The sequence below is a fragment of the Melitaea cinxia genome, chromosome 6 (genome assembly GCF_905220565.1).
Source record: "Melitaea cinxia chromosome 6, ilMelCinx1.1, whole genome shotgun sequence".
NCBI classification, from domain to species: domain Eukaryota; kingdom Metazoa; phylum Arthropoda; class Insecta; order Lepidoptera; family Nymphalidae; genus Melitaea; species Melitaea cinxia.
The window spans coordinates 7694468-7720354 of NC_059399.1; the positions used below are offsets into that span (position 1 = coordinate 7694468).

A 25887-nucleotide genomic window follows, 5' to 3' on the forward strand; every position below is an offset into this window, starting at 1 on the left:
ATGTGTTTTGCCCATAGTCATTGGCTTTTTAAGTACCAAGGTGGTAGTGGAACTGTGTTATCCCTTAGTGCTATAAAGAGTATAGCCACCCCCTCTCTACCCGTGGGTATCGTAAGAGGCATCTTAGGGATAACACAGTCCCATTAAAATCATAAAATGTAGGTATTATTGTACCTAAATTTTATTTTATTTTTTTATTTTAAGAGATTTACCTTACGCCAAAGATCTCGTTACTAATTCTACACTGTCCGAAATTCGTCAAGAATATAACTTGGCAACGAATGGAAAGCCTTATAAACGGAAAGTTTTATGAAGAAAACTGTTTCTAAAATCGATTTCGTTATTTTATTTGTAAAGTCAACAAATGAAATACTTTGTTGCCGTAACATCAAAGTTAGTGTTAATAATTAGGTAAGATCGTAAAATTCCCAGTATGTCGTATAAAAGTGTCTTTAAGGGAATAGTTACCAGGTAATTTAAAAGCATCATAAAAATTTTGTAAAGTCATTTTCGTAACAACGCCATTGATTTAGTTTTATGTACGTTGTGTGTGGAGGTGTAAAGCTGGCTTTCGCACATGATCTACGAATAAATTTCTAATTACAAAAACGGTGTATTGACAATTTCAGAAGGAATAATAATTATTGAATCTTTTTCTAGTAATTCTTTGTGTATGTTCCCTTAAAATCTGGAGGCATCTTCACTTTCGCACAATACGAATACGATCGCAACAGTACAGTGAAGGCTTAAAATCGATTTTAAAGCCTCAAATAGAGTAAAGTAATTTTGACTTGATTTGAAGTGTTATATTTTATGATTATGCGGTCTTAACAATGACAATAAATGGAATAATGATAATAAATGTAATAATTATAATTGAGTTTAAGACAAAGCAACTAATTTTCTTTAATACCTAATTCAAAAGATGTGGAATACGGACGTCTTTGACATAGAAACGATGATAAAAGAACTTTATTAATGCAAAAATAAAAATAATAAAATAGAAAATGACGCAAAAATTTCTTCATTTAAAAAATTCGTAAGCTTAGCCACTGTGTGTACCTTTTTACGGCTATACCCAATTATTTTTACACATGAGTAAATCATGAAACAGTAAAATAGCAATCTTTTGTCAAACAACAACGTCTAATATAAAGGATATTTCTTTTGTACAAAGTACAACGAATAGTATCCGTTTGACTAAAGGACTCCGACGCCGAGATCGGATTGGAATTTGTGAAATAATATAAATTTTGGTTAAACATCAAATCACTTAAAATGTATTAATATTGTAAAATGTATTATATTATACAGAAGTAGAGCATAGCCTTTAAGCTAGCTATTTGAAATATATATTATATTTGCATACGTACAATTTTGTGACAGTTTTACTTTCTATTGGAGTAACATTATATTTTACGTAATAAAAATTGCCTCATACCTTGTCAGTTATTATTTCTCCCTCTTGACAAATTGCGTCGCTGACGGCAGTGGTTACGTCAGTCAAAATTTCCTCCAGTTCCTGAAATTAAAGTACAGTAGTTAATTATACTCAACAAAACGTTATTTAAAAAAATATAACACAATTTTAATTAACTAGCTTTTTCGCAGCATTGTTCGCGTGTAAAGTTATTATATTTACCGAAAGGCTCTTAAATATATTATCTTATTAATTATTTACCTTTATTTTTTATTAGTAGTTTAGCTTCATACATAGTATAGCTTAGTTTTATGTTTCTAACTTATGAAACGTACGGATTTTTCATACAAACTTTTAACCTCTATTTTATTATTCTTTAAAACGTGACATATACAAATACTATAACACGTATTTTGTATTTATTCATTCAAAATACAAAAATGATGGAATGTCAACCCCACCATAATACAACACCACTTCATACCGCCCCGGTGTAGTGTTGTGTGTAAGCGCCTTAAAACTGCGGGTTCGATTCTCGCTCGGCATAGATATTTGTATTTGTACAAATATTTGTTTTCGATCCATTAGTATGTCTTTTTGAGTCTCCCCCGTTGTAGTAGACCCTTTTTTTATGTCACTAGGTCGGCAAACAAGCGTACGGCTCACCTGATGGTAAGCGATTACCGTAGCTTATAGACGCCTGCAACACCAGAAGCATCGCAAGCGCATTGCCGACCCAATCCCAAATCCCCCCAGGGGCTCTGGTCACCTTACTCACCAACAGGAATACAATACTGCTTGAAAACAGTGTTATTTTGCTGTGATCTTCTGTAAGGTCGAGGTACTACCCCAGTCGGGCTGCTCCATATTTTAAGCAGGAAATTCCTGCTGTGCCCTATCTCAGTTAAATACACCTAATAGCGATCCTCACTTATTGTAGAAAATGTATCCGCTAAGCTGTAGTAGAGAAGCTTGGTGTTAAGCTCTAACCCTTCTCATACACGGAGAAATAGATGTTTACTGACTGAACCAAACAATCAAATGTGTAAATATTTGTGACGATAACTTTTTATATGAAAGTGGATTGAATAACTTAAAAAACTAAGGTTAAGAATTAATTACTATTTTTTTTAATAACTTTAATATTTGTGTATAATAAATTATGATACATTTGTAATTTATTAGTAGCAACGGCTCTTCTCTCGAGAGTAGACCGCTTGAAGATAATTTTGACTATATAGAAGTCTCCTTATTACGTTGTCCTAGGTGTAACGATTTAGGTAAAGTAGCTGCGTTTACTGCGCTATCTTGTCGTTTTAGGCAACGAAATTGTTCTCCATATAGTGAAACTCATGTTTTGGACCGTAAATGTAATCAAGTAAACTTTAAAGCGACAAGCAAAAGTTGTTTGTTGTGCACATATTTTTGTCACTGTAACTTATTTATTTATTCTGATTCGACCGGTTCATGATTTTATGTTGATAAATGGAATTATAAAATTAAATTAAAGCTAAACACCAGCATTTTATCGTAATCGCTTAAGCTGTTGTTATATATTACGACTACATATAAATAATTTGACACTTTTTAAGTGCAACGGACTGCCGAAGCTTTAAAAATAAAATTTATACGAAATGCAAAAAAAAAAAGAAATGTGTACGAGTACACTATAATAACACAAAGACGTCGGTATCAGGATGCATCTTGCATGAAATTTGCTTTAAAGCGAGTAAATTTCTGTTTAATTAAAATCTATTCCTGTTTCTATTGTGCGCTTGAAGCCTTTCATATCCAGATAATAGGGTTGAAGAGACTGGATGGAATCGTATAGGATAATATTTGTTTTATAATTCAACTGAGCCTGTGTTAACGAAACGATAAACTGCAAATGTTAATAAAATAAGATGTGGTGCAATTGCAAACGAACAATATACCACAAAAACAAAATATTTTGCAAGAATATGACATGCTTATTTGAAATTTTGATTTTTTGTTTTCAGAAACATTAAGTTTATTGTTTTTCTTCCCTACTTTGTACGAATAAGCGTAATGCAAATAATTGTCGACAAAAAATGGAAATGGTATTTTTTGGTTAAGTCTCAAACTAGGCGTGCGTAACTTATCAGCTTTCCAATTTATACTAAAAATACATTGGAATGACTTCTTAAATATATTGAGTCAAGGACTATGTTTAGAAGTTTTTGATAACCCCGAAAACTTAAATCTGACACCTCTTCTTTTATTCTTACTATTACGACTGCTACTGATAAATGTAGCTTTTTGGAGTATCTGTAGCGTCGACGGTATGCCATGATAATTACGACCAACTCTCTTGAAATTCACATTTACTCGAGACAAGGCCCGTTTGCAAGAGTAATGTAATTAGCGTCGCATAAGCTAGAAGTCAGGCTAATTTAGCATAAGTTGACGTAGAAATGTAATAAAATATGAGCTCCTTCAATATTAAATTGTTTTTTGAAGTTTATTGAAGTTTACACTTTAAGAATCGATTTTCATAATAGGCCCCCGGTATGGAAAAATATGAAAAGTAAAATCTACTGTACGAATGACCTCGTTACGTTTTTGTTACCGCCATCTACCCAATATGTCTCCAATAGTTGGCGTTATTTGATTCGATTATTTACCATTTGATATGGTATATTTTCCTTAGACTAATAATTATTATTATAGAAACAGTGTTATTTAGCTATGATCTTCTATAAGGTCGAGGCTCGTCCCAGTCGGGTTGCTTTATATTTTGGTCGGGAAATTTCCTGCCATACCCTAACTCGGTTAAATTTTTAATTGAACTTGTCAACTGATAATAAATTCGTTTCGAATATTATATCAATTCTGTTTTGTAACGTGTTTTAAGATATTTCGTCAAATACGAATCCATTTAATCACAAAGTTTATTGTAGAAGTTAAATTTCAAAATTACTTGTTTGTAATGTATTGTATTTTATGTTTATTTTGCTTCGGATGGAACTTTTGCTCAAGACATACAAATAACTTGTTGAGAAGTTTAAAGTACGTTGTACAATAATAGAACAAGCTGAAGATTTAATATTCTATTTATGAAAGTTAACGAGTACATATTCAACAAAGTTTGGTGTCCGTGCTTGTGTTACCCGTACTCATATGTATGGGTTTGATTCCTGCTCAAAGTGAATATATATATTTGCAACTAAATCATTACGTCATATTGTGCAAACTCAAGATCGATTGGGTGGTGTTTAGGAAATTTTACGATGTTTTCTTGTATTCCTTAGAGTTTGAAGACAAAATCCTTCGAATATTATATATTGCCATTTGATATTGCCAGCGTGTGCCAGATGGCGTACGGCTGTAAATGTAAGTCATCATGTCATATAGGTTCCATGTAATGAAAAAGGAATCTTGAAATTATTTTTTTATCAAGTGGTACAGACCCATTCGTTTCATGGGAAAATTCATAAAAATCAATATTACTAACGGCTGTGAGTTTACACAAACAATCTAAATATTTATTTCGACATTTGCTCCTTTGAAACGTAACAAAATATTTGTAAAGGAAGAATGAAAACAGCTCAAGGGTAGGTACATATCAAATATTTATAAATTGGTATCAACTCTTGATCCGTATACATAATATGAATGAAATAATTCGAAATAATCGAAAGGTATCTAGTATTATAAACCCTTGTTTACTTGGTAAATTAATTGTTTTTTAAGCCTACAAAAAAGTTGACTAAAGAAATACTAAGTAAAATATCACATACAGATATAGGATATAGGACGCTGTTATTGTATAATGTCACTTCACAGTCATTGTCCAAAAAAATAAAGAAAAATATAATAAATCATAAAATTAATAATAAATAATAATAAAAAGAAAAATAAAATAAAATGTCAAGAAATGCAATAAAGATTAATACACAACAAAAATGATTATATTAACCGTGTGGGTTACAGGAGTTCTGGCAATAAATAAAAATTTTGATATACTAGCTGACCCGGCAAACGTTTTGCATTATATATATGGGCCCCGCAGTTTCACCCGCGTTGATTTGAGAAAAAAATAGCTTGAAATTGAAGAAAAATTTACCGACTATCAATCATGTTGACTTAGTTTCAAAATTAATGCCGTCATATATATAATTTAATAATTAATTAATTTACAAAAAGAAAAGTGACAAAATAATTTTTTTAGCTACGGATGCCCGTAGAGCAAGCAATTATCTATAAAATGATATATAATTTATGTGGAGTAATTGTGAGGTTTTTCTATAAAGGGATGCAAACATCTTAACCTTAGTGTATTAATATATATGATTATGAAAATTTAGGGTTGTATGAATTTTTCAATGCCAAATTACAATTTTAAAAAAAGTATTGAGGTTGGTTTTATAATTTAGGGGTTAAAAAAATAGTTTATGACCGATTTTCAGACCTACCAAATATGCAAAAAATAATTGTGTTTGCTCGCAAACGAAAAAAAAACCGACTTCAATTACATCGACGAGTAATACAACGTAGATCGACGAAAAAATAGTCAAGTAACTGCGCGTTATCAAAGATTACTCAAAAAGTGGTTATCAGATCTCAATAAATTTATATGTGGCCACATGACAAACATCAGCTTTCGATTAAATTAAAAATTATTAAAATCGGTACACCCAGTAAAAAGTTATTGCGGATTTTCAAGAAGTTCCCTCAATTTCTCTGGGATCCAATCATCAGATCCTGGTTTCCTTATCATGGTACTAAACTAAGGATATCTTCTTTCCAACAAAAAAAGAATTATCAAAATCGGTATACCCAGTAAAAAGTTATTGCGGATTTTCAAGAATTTCCATCAACTTCTCTGGGATTCCATCATCAGATCCTGGTTTCCTTATCATGGTATTAAACTTGGGATATCTCCTTTCCAACAAAAAAAGAATTATCAAAATCGGTACATCCAGTAGAAAGTTATGCGGTATAATACAACGTAGGTCGACGAAAAAAGCGTCAAGTAAAAACGCATTATTAGATATAACTCGAAAAGTAGTTGTTAGAACTCAAATAAATTTAAATGGGACCAATTGGCACATACACCTTTCGATTAAAAGAAAATTTGTTGAAATCGCTCCACCCAGTCAAAAGTTCTGATGTAACAACATACATAAAAAAAAAAACAAAAAATACAGTCGAATTGAGAACCTCCTCCTTTTTTGGAAGTCGGTTAAAAAATCACAAGAATCGGTCAAGTCGTTTCGGAGGATTTTGGCCCCTCATACTGTGGCACGCGAATTTTATATATTAGGTAACGTATTAATTATAATATAAAAAAATATATTAAATTTTGAAAGTATATTTAGATATGTAAATTCCTGTATTGTATTCCATTCATCTTGATTGACAGATTTATTTTACGAGTCGTGTTTCAGATGTTCTTTGGGTTTTACATTATTTTTCAGCAAATTGTTCCATTATTTACTTGAAACCAGAGTAAATAGATCGACTGAAAACGTTTTTGTTTTATTTCGATAGACTGTGAAATACTAATCTGAAACATTAAAAATAGTGAGAGTTTGCTTAAAATAAATAAAAACGTAACAGATTTTGTGAGATAAATAAAATATTCAGCTAATTTATTGTAAAAAAAATGCTTTTAATGAAGTGTGTGAAATATAATATAATACAAAATAAATACATAAATATAAAATGTATACATACGAACAAGGTCGTCTTGTCCTAATGTGTTATAAACTAAAGCCTGCTGATATACCTATTTTTGTTTTGTACTCGTATATTAGACTATGACCCCACAACCCTAGAGCAGGAAACAGGATACTGCCGATTAGTTAGTACAATATTAAAATAAACTTTATTTGAAATTTATAGTACGATATCTGTACGAATATTTATTATTTTTTTATTAATAAATCTCACCTGTAATATCGTCGGTAATGTGTGCTTATGGTATTGCTCTATCATGGCGTTGGTAGCAGTCAGCTGTTGCACGTAGTTATTGTGCGAATCGTAATACGTAGCGAGGTTCGTCGGATTGGAATTATTGCAGTAGTTTAGAAACGCTGTTCGGTAGTCTTGCCGACTCTGAAATGGAAATATTATCATATTAAAATATGTTTATGTCTATTTCGAAGTAATTTTAAATATATGGTTTCATTTAATGGCGTATATAACGATCAAAGACTTTGAAAGGAAACCGGTCACATGCAAATTGTTTCAGCATATTTAATTATTATTCTATTGACAAAACCTTTTATGCAAGCTTAAATATAAATTAAGGAGGTTTTATTTCCAAGAAAATTAAACAAAAAATATTAAATAAAATTATTATTAACAACGTTTATATTTAATTTATAAATTAATTAGCAAGGCCCCGCGGTTTCAATCGCGATAATTTAAGAAAAAATTATACAAAAATATTATATAGTATATAGATAGCAGGACTTAGTAACATTCCTAAGGGAGTTGCTGGATCTCCTACTGGGCGCGTCCCCAGGTGGCGGATAGGGGAACGCCACTCGCCTGCGAGTGGTAGGGGCCTTGCGGACGGACCTCCGCGGACCAAAATCAGTAGAGGGACGGGGCGGGTGGATTCGCTCGCCCGCGCTGTAGCGCGGCCGGGTCGTGTAGGGCTCCCTAGAGCTTTGCGCGGTTGCTCGGTGCGATCCGGCGGACCTGTGGGGTCAGCTGGGGTGGACATGGAGTTACGGTTCTGGTTTTATCAGAGTGGACCCGTGAGCGCACTGGTGTGACGCGGCGGGTGGGTTCGCTCGTTCGCCCTTTAGCGGGAAAGCGCGGTCTGCCGGCCGGGTTATACTGGCTCCCTGGAGCTTGCTTGGTTGCTCGATACAACCCGGCAGACCTGTTGCATTAGGGCCGGGCTGTGCTGGCTCCCTGGAACTTGCTTGGTTGTTGATGCAGTCCGGCGGACCCGTAGGGTGTTTGCCGGGTCGTGCTGGGCTCCCTGGAGCTTTGCTTAGTTGCTCAATGAGATCCGGCGTTGGAGGTCAAGCCTGTCTGGCTTTGAGGTGGGACGCTTTTGGACCCTATGTCCCAATTCTGCAGACGGTAGACTGGTCCGGTTGAGCGTCCCTTAATTGGGGTGGCCTTTTAAATACATGCCGAATGATAGATGACGAACACGAAATACATACACACAACACATAATTTTAGCACACCACCATATATTTTATGTTATTCATGGTACAATATGAATCAGTTGGTTTTTGTGTGTGTCTGTGTTCGCGTGCACCCGTGCTTTTGCGCGTGTGTGTGTATGTGTGAGAGAGTGCGTGCGTGCGTGCGTGCGTGCGTACGTGCGCGCGCGCGCGCGCTTGTGTATGTGTGTGTGTGTGTGTGGTATTTATACAAGATTTAAATTTGATGTTATTCATTGTAGTGATATTCACTGTAGTTCTCACTTGTTAAGAAAATGGTTGCAAATTCAGTTAGATACGAGTGTAAAAGATAAAAAAGTGTGCTTGGCGTACCGCATATATGTCGGCGATACGCCAGAGTTTCCACGCTCAGACTACATTACACTGAAATAACACACTATTTCTTACTTTATTTATGCACAATTGCCCGTATAGAACAGAACGATCTTTACTTAAATCAACCACTATTATAGTTTCCTTATAATAGACATCAAATACAACTTCTTTCAAAACAAAAAAATAAAGTTAGGTATTGTAAAATAATTCTTAAAAGACAGCCTATAAGACATATTTATAATAAATGTTTCAATGATTTTAAACAACTTCAAATGATTTATAATAATACAAAGGATTAAAATAAAACATCAAACGTTTCCAAAACCTTCAAACAGTCGAAACAGTGTCTATTAAATATCAGATTTCAATAAATAACGGTTTTATGTTCGCAAATAACTTATATATTTCATGAAATATATAAATCTTAATCATTGGCGATTTGCAACCATATATAAATTCATTTGTGTGTGTGTGTGTGTGTGTATGTGTGTGTGTGTGTGTGTGTGTGTGTTTGTGAACAGAACAGTCATTATATTAGTAATATAAAATAATATATTATTCAGCCTTGTTTATTGTAACTTTATACTGTTTCTATTCTAGTAGTAAACATTGTTGACTAAAATCTGTTACAGTTGAAAAATATATTCGATGACGAAAGGCTAAACTTTCCAATATAGAGAAGAAAAACAAAGAAACTGGAGGCATCATTAATTGGAGTAGAAAATCATTCTGAATACGATAATTTAATTTTTAAATATCTTATCAGAGATTTTGCGAATCTTATAAAACTTTAATGAAATTTTTTAAAGTGATAATATTTATTACTGTTAGATGTACAATATAAGTATGACTTATGCAAACCAATACAAATTTTATACTCGTTTTTCAAATTAAATTTCATGTTTTTCATACATTTAGATTCCAAAATCCAATTAATCATGTTAATATAGTCTCGAATAAAATGATAAGATATTTTGGTTGCTTATAAAAGAAGATTTTCTCTCAATAAAAAGAAACATAAATATTGGGTACTCAAATCTAATCCTAAGAAAGCATTTCAGAGACTACGGCTTAGATGAAGGACCCCTTAAAATTTATAGCATCGTATTTAGTTCTCAATTTATTATTTACATCTCATTTTGAATTTAATTTCGTTATTCATCGATTACGCTTTCAAGACACTTACTTTAAAAGTAATTTAAATGTGATGGAAATTAGGTTGAATATATTTACTAATTTCATAAGATTGAATATATTACTGACGACTCATTGGCGTAACGGTCACAGCACTGGTTTGTGGCTGTTGCGCTGGCGGTTGTCGGTTCGATCCCCGCACATGACGAACATTTGTATCTGCCATATATATGTTTGCCATGTCTAAGTATTTGTGCAGTCCTTGTGCGTCTTTCCACCGTGCTCCGTGCACTGTGCACGAGCTAAAAGAAGGATCGAAAAGGTTGAGCAGTTCTTTATTGTAGATGTTGGGGTCCTAGCAGCCAACCCACATAATTCTGCCACGTGGTATCACCGGCAACAACGGCAACAACGGCACGTGTCTGCCACGCCAAGGACCCCAACAAAATCGCACCCTGAACCTGACCGAGGCTGAAGACAAAGGAAAAGGAAGGAGCCGCACAACACCAGCGCTTATATAGTGCTGAGCCTAATCTACACCGCGAACCCCACCAATGGTTGCTTACGCAGCCCTACATCACACGAAATACGCTAATAGCGAAACGCCTAGCAATAAGATAATGGCGGTCGGATAGTGAAATACTATCATTTTTTAGTTTTATTTATACTTTTAACATCATATTATTTAATTTTACACAGCCTTAAATTAAATATACAATTTTAAACAAATAAAAAAAAAAATACGTATGTCACAAACACAATAACCTTATAATGATACTCAAATCTTCATGTATTTAAAATAATGTAAAAAGACATCGTTTTGCTAAAAAATATATATACATAGATATCTTATATTAAACGCTATAATGAGTAATTATATTTTTAAGTAAGGTCAAACTTCCCTTGAAAATGTTTTTATTAATTATAAGCTACATTTTTTGGTTCAGAAATTTCATGAATTTTGTTAATTATATTAACATGACACAAAAATTTTCAAATTTCTGAATTAATTAATAATTGAAGTTAATTTCACGAGTCCGTCAAAGCTATTTCGTAATTGATATAGCTAATTGTTAGCAAAATTGCGAATGTTACCTTTGGTGAAATAGCGGCAAACTAAAATATTAGTAACAGTTAACGATACTGTATATTGGTCTACTTTTGATCTAAAAACCGACAATTACGGGTAGTAAGTGATAGGCGAATGATCAAACGATATTATCGAAGGCCGATAATGTAATCATCACAAATTTGTCGGTTTAGGCTTATTGATGTACTAAATAGAACGTAAATAGTCTGTTTATATACATACACTAGCTGTGTCCGCGACTTCGTCCGCATGGAATTTAACAAAAAAGTTATTGTTCAGTTCTCAGAGCTATAAAATATAAATTTTTAAAATGAAAGTAGCCTAAGTTACTCCTTATTAAATCAGCTATCTTCCACTGAAAGTCCCGTCAAAATCGGTGCAGCCGTTTCAGAGATTAGCTGGAACAAACAGACAGACAGACAGACAGACAGACAGACAAAAATTGTAAAAAATATTATTTTGGTATATGTACCGTGTATACATCCATATGCAATTATTAAGAAGCGATTATTTTAATATTACAAAGAGACACTCCAACTTTATTTATATATATATATATATATATATATATATATATATATATATATATATATATATATATATATATATATATATTGATTTACTTATAATTATCTTATTGCAATTAATTAAAATTATATTATATTATTATTTATTTATCTATTTTAATTATTAATTATCTTATCATTATTATTATATATATTTATATATATGTATACATACATATATACGTAACAGTAAGGAAAATTTTATTTACAATCAAATAATAAAGGTTGAAAATTATAAAAATATTTTGTCATAACGTCTAAAAATATTTTAGGAGTATTATATAAGCCCGTTGGACTGCCATAGGCTGAGCTGATTAAGGCAGATATTTTTATGACATCGATTAAAAAATGTTTGCTGTTGTTTGTAACAAATCTTACGGCATCACTCTGGTTTTATTTCCTAATACGGTTATTCGTATTATAATAAAGATAACGTAATAAATAAAACCTGCAGCGTCACTAAAATATAGAGAGAAAAACTTGTCGTGACACAAAACAATGGAGAGAAATATGACCGGCTTCAAACATTTGGACAAATATCTAGCACTACGAAAATTAGAGAAAGTTACCGATATACTCAAGCGGATCGATCAACAGAAGTGGAGATGGGAAGGATGCAGTTAAAGTGTTACATCTACGAGATGACCAAAAAGAAACGAGGACGACAACAAATAAGATGGGAAGACGAAATTAAACTGACAGCAGACTGACGCAGACTGAAGAAGGATAGATCAAGAGAGATAACAGTGGAGATCGTTGCTAGAGGCCTTTACTAATAGGCACGTCGAACTAAAGATACCTTTTATAGTAGTATTTGTATAAATATATCTTATATAGTAGTATTATATTTTAGTTGTTACTGTATTTTCAGAATAAATGGCTTTAATAAAACTAATAACTACTCTACATATTAATTGTTTGTTGTCTATATTAATCTATTAATTAATGTGTTAATCAAATGCTCAAACGTAATCTTCGATACCTGTGGGCAAATGTCTGTAATGGTATTCCGTTTGCCTGTGGCCGCTCTGACTGTCTCGAACAAGGGTAAGACTATATGAACGTCTTCAAAGTATAATAGGGCGGGGTAAAAAGCTTCGTATTTTTTTAGTAAAAAGTTGCAATATCTTTTTGGCTGTATTGTTTCGTTGTATTGTGAAAGATTGTATAGATTGTGTCGTAAAAAGATGGAATTTTAAAAATGAAATTAAAAAGTAAAAAACAGTTTCTCGCCACTTTTAATTTGTTTCTCTGCCCGAAAAAAGTCGGTACATGTTAAAGTTTTACTTGTCGTTTGTGGATCTAATGCATTGTCAGTAAGAGTGGCACAAAATTGGTTTAAGAGTTTTCAGTCAGGAAATTTTGATGTCAAAGATATATTTCCTATCTGGTCGTTCAGTTACGGATAAACGGTATAAAGCAGTGATGACCCATTTGAAAAAGGCTGGCTATAAAAAAAAGGTGGATGTATGTGTACTACATGAACTCACTGAAAGAAATCTAACTACCCTGTACTCATTTGCAATTCTCTCTTAAGACGTAATGATACCAAACCATTTTTGAAGAGATTGATGACGAAAAGTGAATTAATCACCTGCGATAAGTATGTAAGAAAGAGATAAAAGGTTGGTCAAGCTACACAGGCTATCGCAACCCGGGTTGACACGCAATATGGGATGATGTTGAGATTATGGTTTCAGCGTGGTGACTATTGGCACCATGATTTCACGCCATTTTTGTGAACTTGGGCAGGCCCATGTCCAGCAGTGGAATGCGATAGGCTGAAGTGGTGAAGTGAGTTTATGGTTGAATTGGAAGGCTATCATTCATCATGAGCTTTTATATATTCTTTGTTGCACTTAAAATTTTTGTACAGTTATTTATATACAAATTTAGTTAGCAACGGTGGACTTATCTCTAGAAGAGATAATGTTACATAGCAGGCTAAGAAAGTGCATTAATGTAGATAACATACAGATTCTTGAAACTAAAAAGCTAATTAAATAATATTCATAACATCATACAACACACACACACACACACACACACACATATATATATATATATATATATATATATATACATATATACTACATACACATACACTACTACTTATATAAGATTATACACATAAATATTATACACATAAATATTACATATATATCTATATAAAATACACATATAATATACATATTATACAATACACAATAAAAGTAAACATTAATGAAAAGATACCTTTTATAGCCGGGCAAAATGATCGGATTTCTAATGTCAACAGCTGATGAGATTAAGCAAGAAATTGAGAATAAGCGGCCAGAATTGGTTCACACAAAAGATTTGGTCTTTCATCACGATAACGCCCGACCACATACGTCTTTAATACAACCTAATAAAAATCGAGAGAGCATGACAGGAAAATCTTAATGCATGGATGCATATATAAATAAATAAATAAATATCTACACAATACACACATGTCATCTGTTCCTAAATAATGTTTGTATTATAGGTAACAGCCGACTGGTATAGCTACATTTTTTTGATAAACATACTTATAAATAATACATATATATATATATATATATATATATATATATATATATATATATATATATATATATATATATATATATATATATATATATATTCTTTATTGCACTTTAAAAAAAAATCATAATTACAAGTCATTTTTGCAAAGAACTTATTTCTGTAAGAGATCTCTACCAGTCTACCCATGGTGGTGAGAGAAGATATAAATAAATATTTATATTACACCCAGACTCGGGGTGGGAATCGTACTCACAACCCTCGGAGCAAAAAGCAGGGTCACTACAAACTGCACCAACGGGCTAGTCGAAAGTATATATATATATACTTTCAGGACAGTAATCCTGAGTTAATTCAAGAAAAGATTTAGAATTTTGAGTCTCGAAACTTTCCGAAACAAAGCTCTGTAACATGTGTGTCCATTCTATTTCTAACAAATTCAAATTGTGAATATTTAATTACCTATTAGTAATTTTTTAAATATATCTCTATCTTTTTTGTTTTTTAAATAAACTATTCTTAAGAAATATAATTTTACAACAGATATAATCATCTCAATATTCAACATACTAGATCTGTTATTTAACGTATAACGGATGTAATATTATTTTATACAACCGCAAACTTGATTGCCTTCTACTGAAGTGAGCCCATGATTTTTATGCTTCATAAAACGGCTTACATGCCGTGACAATGGCCACAAAACAAACAATAATGAAGTATAAATATGATTCTACGTAACAGTTGTGGCAAACATATATTATCATACCTTAAAATATTGTAGAAAATAAAAATCTCCCTTATTAAATACAGCGGAATGACGTAGTAAAGCGTAGTCTAATTTTAAATAGCTCTGATTAAGAAAATAACTTTTCGAAGTCCTATTTGAAATAATGTATTTAAAAATATTCATAGATCGTATTAATCGCGTACCTCTGTGGGGATATGTAAATTTGAATTACAAAAGGCTCTATGTACCAGGCAGTACCAATTAATAATAACAAGTAAAATACAAAAAATATATATAATAATTTCTGCTTAGGTCAATATATCCCGTATATAACTTAATAAAGTCAAGTTAATTTAGTTAATACATTAATATTTAAAACAAATGTATTATGAATCACGTGTCATCCACTTCAAGTTAAAAAATCTATTTGAACTAGAGTTGGTTACATTTTTTTAAAATTAAGGATTGAAAATATAAACACGTACCTACTAGCTGTTTCTTGTAGTTTCACTCGCGTAGAAATTCATAAAATTTACAAAGAGGTGCTAAATAGTCGAATACGTATTTATGTATTTGTGATTAAAGCCTAAGTATAAAGTTTCATTTTTCTAACTCCATTCATGACCGCGATCTAAAAAACTTAATAAACCGCGAAGAAATCCGAAAAACGTTGTTTTGTACAAATTTCAACCCCTATTTTATCGTTTCAAGAGGAGAATGTTCAAAAACGTTCCAATACATATTTATTCATTTTTAATCAGCAGTCCAAAAATATAGTTTTATGTTTCTAACTATAAAATGATTGACTTAAAATAGAAATTAACAACTCTTTGTTCACCAGCTAGGAGGAATAATTTTTCAAATCCGTTTGTAGCGGATGTCTACTAACTACAAAGTTGTAGCATTTGAAGCACTAAAAACAAAGGACTTTTATAAAAAAAAAGTAAGTACGCTTAGACCTACTAACGTTAACTAACTGATAACTATCAATTGAATTCCAAGCTTATAATTATGTCAAGCGGCTATCGATGTTTGGTGATGAGTGAATGTCCTAACGATTTCACATCTAAATGTAAATATAGATAGTAGTACTAGTGCAAACTAATAGTAAGTATTGAAAGAGTATTCAATTTATATTCACCAGCTATATCATTTGTATTATGCTTATCACTAAAACACAATAAATTACAATCAGAAATTGTTAGTCTGCGGTTAATTTCAAACAAAGGTATTTGTTTTATAGAACAATGTTGGTGTTTGTATTCCAAATATTCAGTTTCCACATGATGTGTGACCACGAAATCAATTTAGCCTATGTATAATATAAATATTAAGTTAAACTTAACACTGTAGGTACTATTTTTGTGCTAGAAAAGAACATTTTAATAAATCTCTACGTCTTCAACATTATTTAATATAGTGCTTAAATGAAAATATATACGCAGGTAGGTAAATATTTACGTCATTAACGACGATAGTCTATAAATCGATAAGAGTGGGCGACAGGAACAGATATTTATACCATACTATAAAAAAAAAATAATCTTCTATATTATTTATTCACATCTTTTTATATTAGTTTATCGTAAGGTTATGTATTTTGTATAAGTATTAGTATACACATATGTTCTTGTAAGGTTATATTTTAGACGTATTAATATATAGAAGCTATAAGTCCACCTATGCTACTACACAGTCTGTAACCATCTTTACAACTACACGATACACGTTAAACTATGTTTAATTTGTATCATGTAGTTAAAACTACTGCGTAGTGCGAAGGTATACTTTGGGCGTTTATGTAAACAAGGTCAACATTTTTAGAATTATTTGAGAAAGTAGAATCATTAAGGGAATCAATAGACAGGGAAGTACTATGGAAGCTTTCGTTGGTTGAAGAGGATGCGCTTCGACTGATGGAGGAGACGCCATAACCCGAACAACAATCAAAGAATTCGTCCCTATCAATCAAAATAAATATATGTAATAAAATTGCAAATACGCATAAGCATATATACTAAATTAAAATGTTACAAACAAATACTTATTAGGTACCGGCAGTTCATGCACTGATTTAAAATAACAAAACTAAACATTAACACAACGAGAAAAAACGTCAGTGGCGTGTATAAAGTTTATAGACAGGATAGGCAGTCAAAAAAAATGAACAGCCACTCTGCACTTACTTTCTCGCAATTTTTTCCTAATTTATTTTATTGTTGGGAATAGAGGCTTTTAGATAATTTCAAGAACAGACAAGTAAATTATTGGAAACGTAAAGTGCATTTATACTAATAATGCAGGCATACAAATACACGTACAGCAACCAAATGATACCTATCAAACAAATTAGTTACTAGATCGACATAGTCATCTCATAAGGCCGGCACTCTGATAATTTCGTTTGTGTCAAACATAGGAAATCATTGATAACACTATTAATTAGTTACGAAATTGTATGCTTAATGAAAGTACTTGCTTATTTATTAATAAATGAAAAATTATAACGTCATTGTTATTTATGTGTTAAATCGATACGCCTGAACAATTTTTATTTTATCTGTAAAATCGAACGTGTTGAATTTCGATGCACTATTTACTTTCATAAAACACACGTCTCCGTTACATATATATTTCACAAGTAAACTTATTCATCACTAATATATTAATATTTTCACTAATAACAAGAACAAAAAATTAAAAGTGAATTGTCATAATATTACTCTGTGGGATGTTGCGATTACGCGACCGTGTCAAAAATCATAATTATTAGTACAAACGGTATCGAATTCAAGACAATTTAATTCGACGGGTTATTCTTAGGCTGTGCCTAGTTTCGTTGTTAAAGGGACCAATGTTCAAAACACAATCCTTTGTTCCTATTCCATATGACGCGCGCGACATTATAAAATTGTAGGATTATATAATGTCTTACTATCATTGCTAACATTTGTTATGCGATCATAGGCAGAAGTTTCATAAAAGGCCCGTCGTCGATGCGTACGAAGCGCTGATATCGCATATATGTATGACGGCGGGTTTTTTTGAAAAAAAATTAAATTGAATTATGATTTATGTCTTTTTCAAAAATATGTATTCAAAAATAATTGTAATATTCATGTTTTATATATCATTTTTAGTAATATACCTAGGTAGGCAGTGCCTTTCTGCCTATATGAAATGCACGCTACGGAATAACATAAATATATATTTTTTTATTTTAAATTACAATCACGCTGATAAAAAATAGTCACGAAAACATGAAAGCTTTCGTTTTAAGAAAGTATTAATATTACATTTATACGTTAAATAGTTATTAATAGAGCAATCTTTGTATTAGCGACGATTCCTTTCATTTACATTGAGATAATTACTATAAATGATCATGTAATTGCTATAACTTGCTTGTTTTACCATCTGTTTTTTTTTTAATTTAATACACCTAAAATAAGCATATTTGATATGTTCACTTTACTAGAAATTGATAAAGCAATAGCTATTATTTTGTTAAATAGATATCATTTATATCTTTTTCAGCTACAGTTTTACCTAATTTTAGAAGGTGAACGTATACTCGGATCCAATTTACCCTGTTCCCGGATTTTTACACAGTAAATTGAGTTACAAATGGCATGTGAGTTAGTGACCCTTTATAAATAGATTGTTTTTAAAATGGTTTATAACAAATTTTTTTATTTACAACCGATTTTCAGATTTTAATGGCTTCAAAAGTAAAATTAGTAATCAACTAATAATATAATAATATTAATTTTCTTTTTGTTGTAAATTGTGTGAATGAATATTTTAGAACCCTATATTGGAAAGAGATAAATATTAATGAATGATAATTTTTTAAACATCTTTGTCTAAGAGAAGGAGGAGAGAGCAAGCTATAACTAATAAATTGACGAAGTGATTTATTGATTCTCTTCGATTCTGTTATCACATGAAATTTGATAGGATACTGACTAAGTTTTATAATTAAAAAATGCCGCTAAGTAAATTTTCCGTCCAACGCATGAGTAATGTTGATTAGAAAACGTATCAATCAAAATCTAAAACAATCAAATGATTGAACTAATATAATAATAAATATATAAAAATATTTCTTTGTGATAATGACGGCGTACATATTTCAAAATAAAATTATAAAGTAATAATTTATAAAAATTAATAAAAAAAAAAAAAAAAAAATAATAATTAAAAGTAATTAAATTTATAAAAATATTAAATTCGGCGTAAATATTACAGTGTGCTGCGTGGTTACAGCAGTAAAAAGTATAGCTACCTCCTCTCTTCCCGTGGGTGTCGTAAGAGGCGACTAACCACCATGGAACTTAAAAAGCCGACTGATGGCGGGATAACCATCCAACTACTGAACTGGCTGAAGACAGGGGAGCAATATTATTTGACCCATTTAAAGGATTATTTTAACTTTTAAATATCACGGTAATCGATCTTAAGGAATAATCTCCAATCGCATCACGCACACACACACACAATTTTTATAATACAATTAACACATTTTTTTTTGTTATAAGGCAAATTTTGAAAGTTGCTATTCAGTTCAAAGCAAAATATGTTCGTAACAAAATATTTTTGATATATAGGAGAATCTTAATTTAGAGCGGATGGATGAGTCGTAATTATAACTAGCTTATTTACTGAGGAATTTTGTTGACTGTAGTAAAAAAATATATTAAATTAAAACTCAAAGAAACGGAGCAATAACTAAAATAATTAATATTTAATAAATATTTAATAAATAATTAATATTTAATAAATCATTAATATTTAATAAATAATTAATTTTAGATTTTTTAAAAGTTATGAGATTTCTTAACATAATATTTTGTCGAACGATTGTGATCCTGTCGGCTAACAGCTTTATGAAATTGAAAACAAGAGTTTTTTCAGAAGACTTTCGTTGAAGAAGTTTTTATATTGAAAAAAATCCTTAAACCTACGCTCACAACATAGCGATCTATTATTAAAAAAAAGGTTTTTTAAATGTTCCTATAAAAAGGTAAAATCACTACAAGTATAAAAAAAAACATTTAATTTTTTTTCCTTTAAGGCGCATATACAAATTGTCGTAAGAGGATTGTGTTTCATTGAAAGGAATATTCTATTATCATAATATTTAGCATACATTTACGAATATGGAAAAATATAAAATGTTTTCATTTTTAAGTAAAATACAAAATGTGGTAACAATAAGCCCGTGATTGTGATGTTTCACATCAGTAGTACAAAAACTGTATGAGTTGTTTGATGATAAAAATATATAATACTTTAAATATTTGAATTAAATTAACTTCTTTATTATTAACAATTCAGAATATATATAATCAATACCTTAATCTATGACTTATATATAGCATTTATTATATTATAACACATTTATACTTTATTATAACACATTTCCATGTGTTTTCATTTGATTTAAATTTTAATTATTATATTTTCTATCGCTACTGTGTAGTAGTATAAAGACATTTTTTCAGATATTAAAACAAATATATAATTCCAGTATTTTTTAATTAAAATTATTGTACGAATCGGTGTACATTAATTTTATTATAATTAGAGTTACTTTCGGTGTTCTTTAAGGACAAGGTAAAGCTTTAGAAACATTTTCATACCTTATTAAGTTGTTCGTCAGCTTTTCCAAGTATTACTTCACAGCCTTCCCGATGCGCGAAAAGTTTTCGTGCTTGTACTTTCATGTGGAAAGTCTTCTCAATGAGTGGGGTGGCCACCACCCTCTCTAATGACGAGGAGGCATTACTGTATCCTACGACATCAGCTTCAACTTCCTGAAGTAGTGTCTCCCACGTGTGGAAAAGGGAAGACGGACAGCTTGCTCTGTGTAAGAAAAAAAATGTCACTGTAAGTATTACGATTTTCACATTAGGATCTGTTTCACTGTTAAAATCACTTGTACATAAGATGCCGATAGCTAATATTAGCAGAAAGTAAAACAGGCTCTAGGTTCTGTTTTGTTTCAACTAAGAAGTAACAATTTTGTTCTTCTTTTTCTTTAGGATTAATAGAGCTAAAATTTTAGGATGAACAGATTGCAAATAAGTATTTAGAGTGAAATGCAATGGTGAAAAAAGAAAACCTAAACTTTTGTCTGTTTGATATTAATCTAAGTCAGATAGTTTAATAGTTAAAGTTTTACGAATTATTACTAGTTAAGAATTATTACTAGTTACTATTATTAGTTTTACATTACGAAAAGAGTTAATTTTGTATAACTTCGTTGCCGTAGTTATAGTGTTGTTAACACTATCGCAATCGCATATCGCTGTAGAATATTAGTTATGAAATGTTTTACAAGCAGTCGGAATATTCGCTTTTATATTACTCAATTACGAATAGAACGTATATGTACGGAATACAATTTATCCCTACGCAAATAAATTTTATTTTTATAGTTGGTTTACAAAATCTTTGAATTTGATAATTTGTCAAAATTAACCCTGCGACATAGTAAGAAGTTTTGCAAAGAACAGGTAGATGTGTACAGCTACAGCGATGGCCCGACGTGAAGGCGGACTGCACTTCTTGCAGAAACTGTAGAAGGCCGAGGCTAAACGTAGTTGAGCATAACGCCTTCGGCAGTGACTGCTCTATCCGAAGGAGGGGGAATGACTTAGCGAGGTCCTAGAAAACGTATTAATAAGGGTGCGATGAACTACGCGGTGCCATTAAATTGTAGAGCCCCAGGAAAGTGCCCTAGCTGAAATAGCGTGGGAGAATCTGCGATCGCCCTTGTTCCAATAGAAACTTTAAAACTTTCTTTGTAGTAAAGACTATGAGACAATAAGACAAGAGGTAAGGAGTTGGATGGTTATCCCGCCATCGGTCGTCTTTAACTGTTCGATGGTGGTATTGAACCTGTTATATCCCTTAGTCACCTCTTACGACACCCACGTGAAGAGACACTCCTCTCTTATTACTTTACAGCTATATTCTTTACTGCCGTAATCACACAGCGAAATATACAAATAAATATAAATATTATGCCCAGACTCAGGCGGGAATCGAACCCACAAACCCCGGAGCAGGAAGCAGGGCCACTACAAACTGCGCTAACGTAGTAATATAAATAGCCTTGTAAATAACTAGTTTTATTAATGATATTGTCTATCATTAGTACTTAAATAATATTTTAAGCAGCTGTAACAAAAAAGACAGAATGTAATCCAAAATAAGTTAAAATGAATAAATGCTTGGAATATAAAATAGAAAGTAAGTGTAGATAAGCGTAGCCATAGTGTATTTAATTATATCTTTAAAAAAATTCTTTGCTTCATTTGTTTGCACCATGCTTTTTCTTTTAAATAAAGGAACAAAAGAATGTAAGATTAGATTAAGAATTAATACGAGTAGTTACAATAAAATTTAGTTTGTAAGTTTTAGTGAGTCCACAAGTGAAATCATAAAATGTTAATAAAATTTTTGTGTCTTTCCTTCATCTAGTAAATAAAGTGTAAAGTTTGGCTTAGTAAACAGATGAGAACTCAGCCTTAGGGTAACAGATGATGAATGATAAAAAAATACAGTCTGAAGCATTAAAGTGCGAGAGGCATGAAAACGAGAGTTGGTATGAATGAGTCTAAGAAAAAAACTCCTTCTTCTGATGAAACTTACGTGATGGAGGTTTAGCAAAAAAACATTAATACTGCTCATAACGTAATTGTAATAATAATAAAAATATATCCACGCATTCTGCACAATTTATAAAATGGAGTATCGGCAATAAAGTGGAAAGCTTTCAAGATAATGGAATCGCATATATAATGAAGGTGGTTTTTCGTGTATTATATTTAAAAATTGTATAATGCACCTACTTATAATATTAATATAAGGTATATATGTAATATGAATGTAATATTAGACATTTATTATAACCATTAATTATATATTTATAATGTGATATGATTCGATGCCATAAATTTATAATAAGAACATAAAATATTCAAAACTGAATCATTTAAATTAAATTTTAAGCATTATCGAAATAAGTAAGCGGCTTTTCATCAAGAGGAAAATACGATTGAAAACATGAGCTTCCAATTAATTAATGCCAAGTTGTCTATTTATATTGAAAAAATATATATGTACGTATGTATAGGATTTTTTATAAAAGAAGCCAGCTGCTCAAAATCATCGAATACAGAATAAGTATGTAATTTTTGTTTTGTTTTAAAGCAATCTCTTCTGCCCGGAATAACAGCTTTTAGCATTTTATTGCTGACATACCGACAGCAAAACTATCTACCGGATCCAATTGTGTTTGTCGAATCATCCATAAATCGATTGGAGTGTACACACGAAACTAACTAAATCGGTTTAGCCGCTTAGGAAAAGTAAGATGACAAACACACAGAAGAATTATACATATTAAGATATAAACTTAGTTTTATAAATAACTTGTTAAAGTTTTCTACCTCTATAATAATATTAGACTAAAGTTTATTATAAGGGCTTTATCGAACACAAATATAAATATGTTGATACGATTGTATTGCTGCTGTATTACTAAATTTTAAAAACCTTGAACGTGATCATTTTAGTTGCTGATTGCTATCATTTCATGTTAATGAATTGCGATGTCAAATTATTTTTAAGTAATGAATTTTATTGAGAAATTTTTTAAATAGTTCTATTACAACAATAATTTTAATTTTTTTATTATTATTAATAATCTTTAGCACATACAAATATAAGTGAAATACTCTGAATGAGGTAGATGACGGCGACTCACGTAGCCAATATTATAATAATTGAGTTGAGAAATTTACACAGTTCATTTCCCTCGGGTAAGCAATTTGGAAAACAACAAAATTGTTAAACCAACTCAATTGTGATTGACACCCGATATACTTCGTTTATAAATTATTAAGTTTGAGTTAAGTGAAATCTAATACAATTCTTGTCGATCAAAATTTATAATATTAATAATTATTAATATTATTTACGTTTTCACTAATAATCTAAAGTGTAATGAATATTTCTTCGAAAAACAAATTTCGTTTTGAGTGGCAATTTATTTTTTAGAATGAACTTGAGCGATCAAGGTTAAACCCTGTACAAAGTGCTCTCTACAGTGATGGACGTGCTGAAGTACCGAATCACCGCCGTCTGTCCGATGACTCGTTAACGTCAAATCGGCTTAAAATTTATTTCAATTAACAACATATACAGAATATGGCAGCGTATACGAGGAATATATTATTCTGGCATGATTTCTTTTAAAATAGTTGCTCGAGGATTTATCTCATTATATTTAACAACTCGATACAACAATAATAAAAATTATAAAGGTTAGGTTGGTGGAAACTGTCCACGTAGTGGGTCCAAGTACTTTAAATCCCACCACACTAAAAGAAGCAATAATATTTTTCATCACACTCTCAAGCTTATGAAGGGGAGATAAGGGATGCCAATATATAACAATACATCACTCATCATCATCATCACTTCAGCCTATCGCAGTCCACTGTTGGAACAAGGCCTCCACAAGTTCGCGCCAAAAATGGTGTTTGTAGACTATAAGAAAACCATTGATTGGTTGAAAACCAAGAAACCACAAAGCCATTGATTGGGTGGGCTATGTTGGGGTCATTGCAGAGATACCGGTTTGACTATGGGTATATTCGAGTGTTGTAGTGTTTGTACGGAAACTTCACCATGTCCGGTCTAGATACAGAATCAGACTACGAAGTCATCTCAATTGTAGCGCGGAGTGCATCAAGGACATGTTATCTCATCGAAGCTTTTTATCTGCACATTGAAAGACGCCTGTAAGTTTCTGGATTAGGATGGACTTGTCAATGGCAAGCATGTCACTCACCTTCGGTTTGCTAATGACATAATCGTGATAGCAGAGACTCTGGATGACCTTAATACAATACTTCTCGACCTTAGCAGAGTTGCATAACAGGTTAGCTTTATAATGAATATGAGCACGGTAAAAGTCATCTCGAATGCCCATGTTTAGCCTCACCTTATCATTGTTGAGAGCTCTGTACTCGAAAGTGTAGACGAATATATTTACGTAGAATAAACTAGTAAACAATATAGGTCCCATTTCGAGAAAAAGGTGGTCAGGTGCCGAATTCAACTCAAATGGGTAGCGTTTGGGGAATTCTGCGATGTCTTTTCGTCCAGTCTTCCTCAATGCCTAAAGACCAAGGTACTTGAACAGTGCGTGTTTCCAGTGATGTCATATGGAGCAGAGACCTGGTCGCTAACTATGAGCCTCATAAGAAAGCTCATGATCACTCAGCAGGCGATGAACAGAAGTATGCTTATGGTCTTTCTGCGCAATCACATAAAGAATGAGAAGATTTATAAAAGAATTAAAGTAACCGACCTAGCAGAAACAGATCGCAAATCTAAAGTGGTAATGGGCGCGGCACATAGCCGACACATGACCGATGGACATTAGAGTCCTAAGGTGTTAGAATGGCGATTTTGAACCGATAAGCGCAGCGTTGGAAGACCCTCGACTAGGTTGACAGATGACATCAAACATGCCGTTGGAAGCCGCTAGATGCAAGTGGTGTTAAACCGCGAAAGTTGGAAGATCTATGTCCAGCAGTGGACGTCCATTGGTTGACAATGCTGATGATGTTTTAAGTAATGATGTATGTATATCTAGTAATATTAATGTATTATTTTTGGTAACCATTTTGGATGTCTTACAAATCACACAAAACTCTTTAACCATTTTATTTTATAAAAAAAGATATACCTTACAGTTTAAAATGTGGTGATAATGATAACTATAGTTTGCTTCAAAAAATTGTCACGTGATAAGCTTATATCACGTGACATCTATCTAAATCTTCTCTCTAATCTCTCTAAAATCTATTTTACATCTGACTCATTTA

At 31.7% G+C, this 25887-nt stretch overlaps 1 protein-coding gene across 1 annotated transcript in view; it reads right to left on the reverse strand.

Annotated features, from left to right (window-relative positions):
• Positions 1-25887, reverse strand: part of LOC123654298 — a 139718-nt gene that overhangs the window by 52388 nt on the left and 61443 nt on the right. The window contains exons 4-6 of the mRNA XM_045590213.1: positions 20623-20845; positions 7337-7501; positions 1442-1522 (exon numbers count right to left, since the gene is read on the reverse strand). Coding sequence (XP_045446169.1) covers positions 1442-1522; positions 7337-7501; positions 20623-20845 — 469 coding nt within the window. The remainder of the gene's footprint in view (positions 1-1441; positions 1523-7336; positions 7502-20622; positions 20846-25887) is intronic.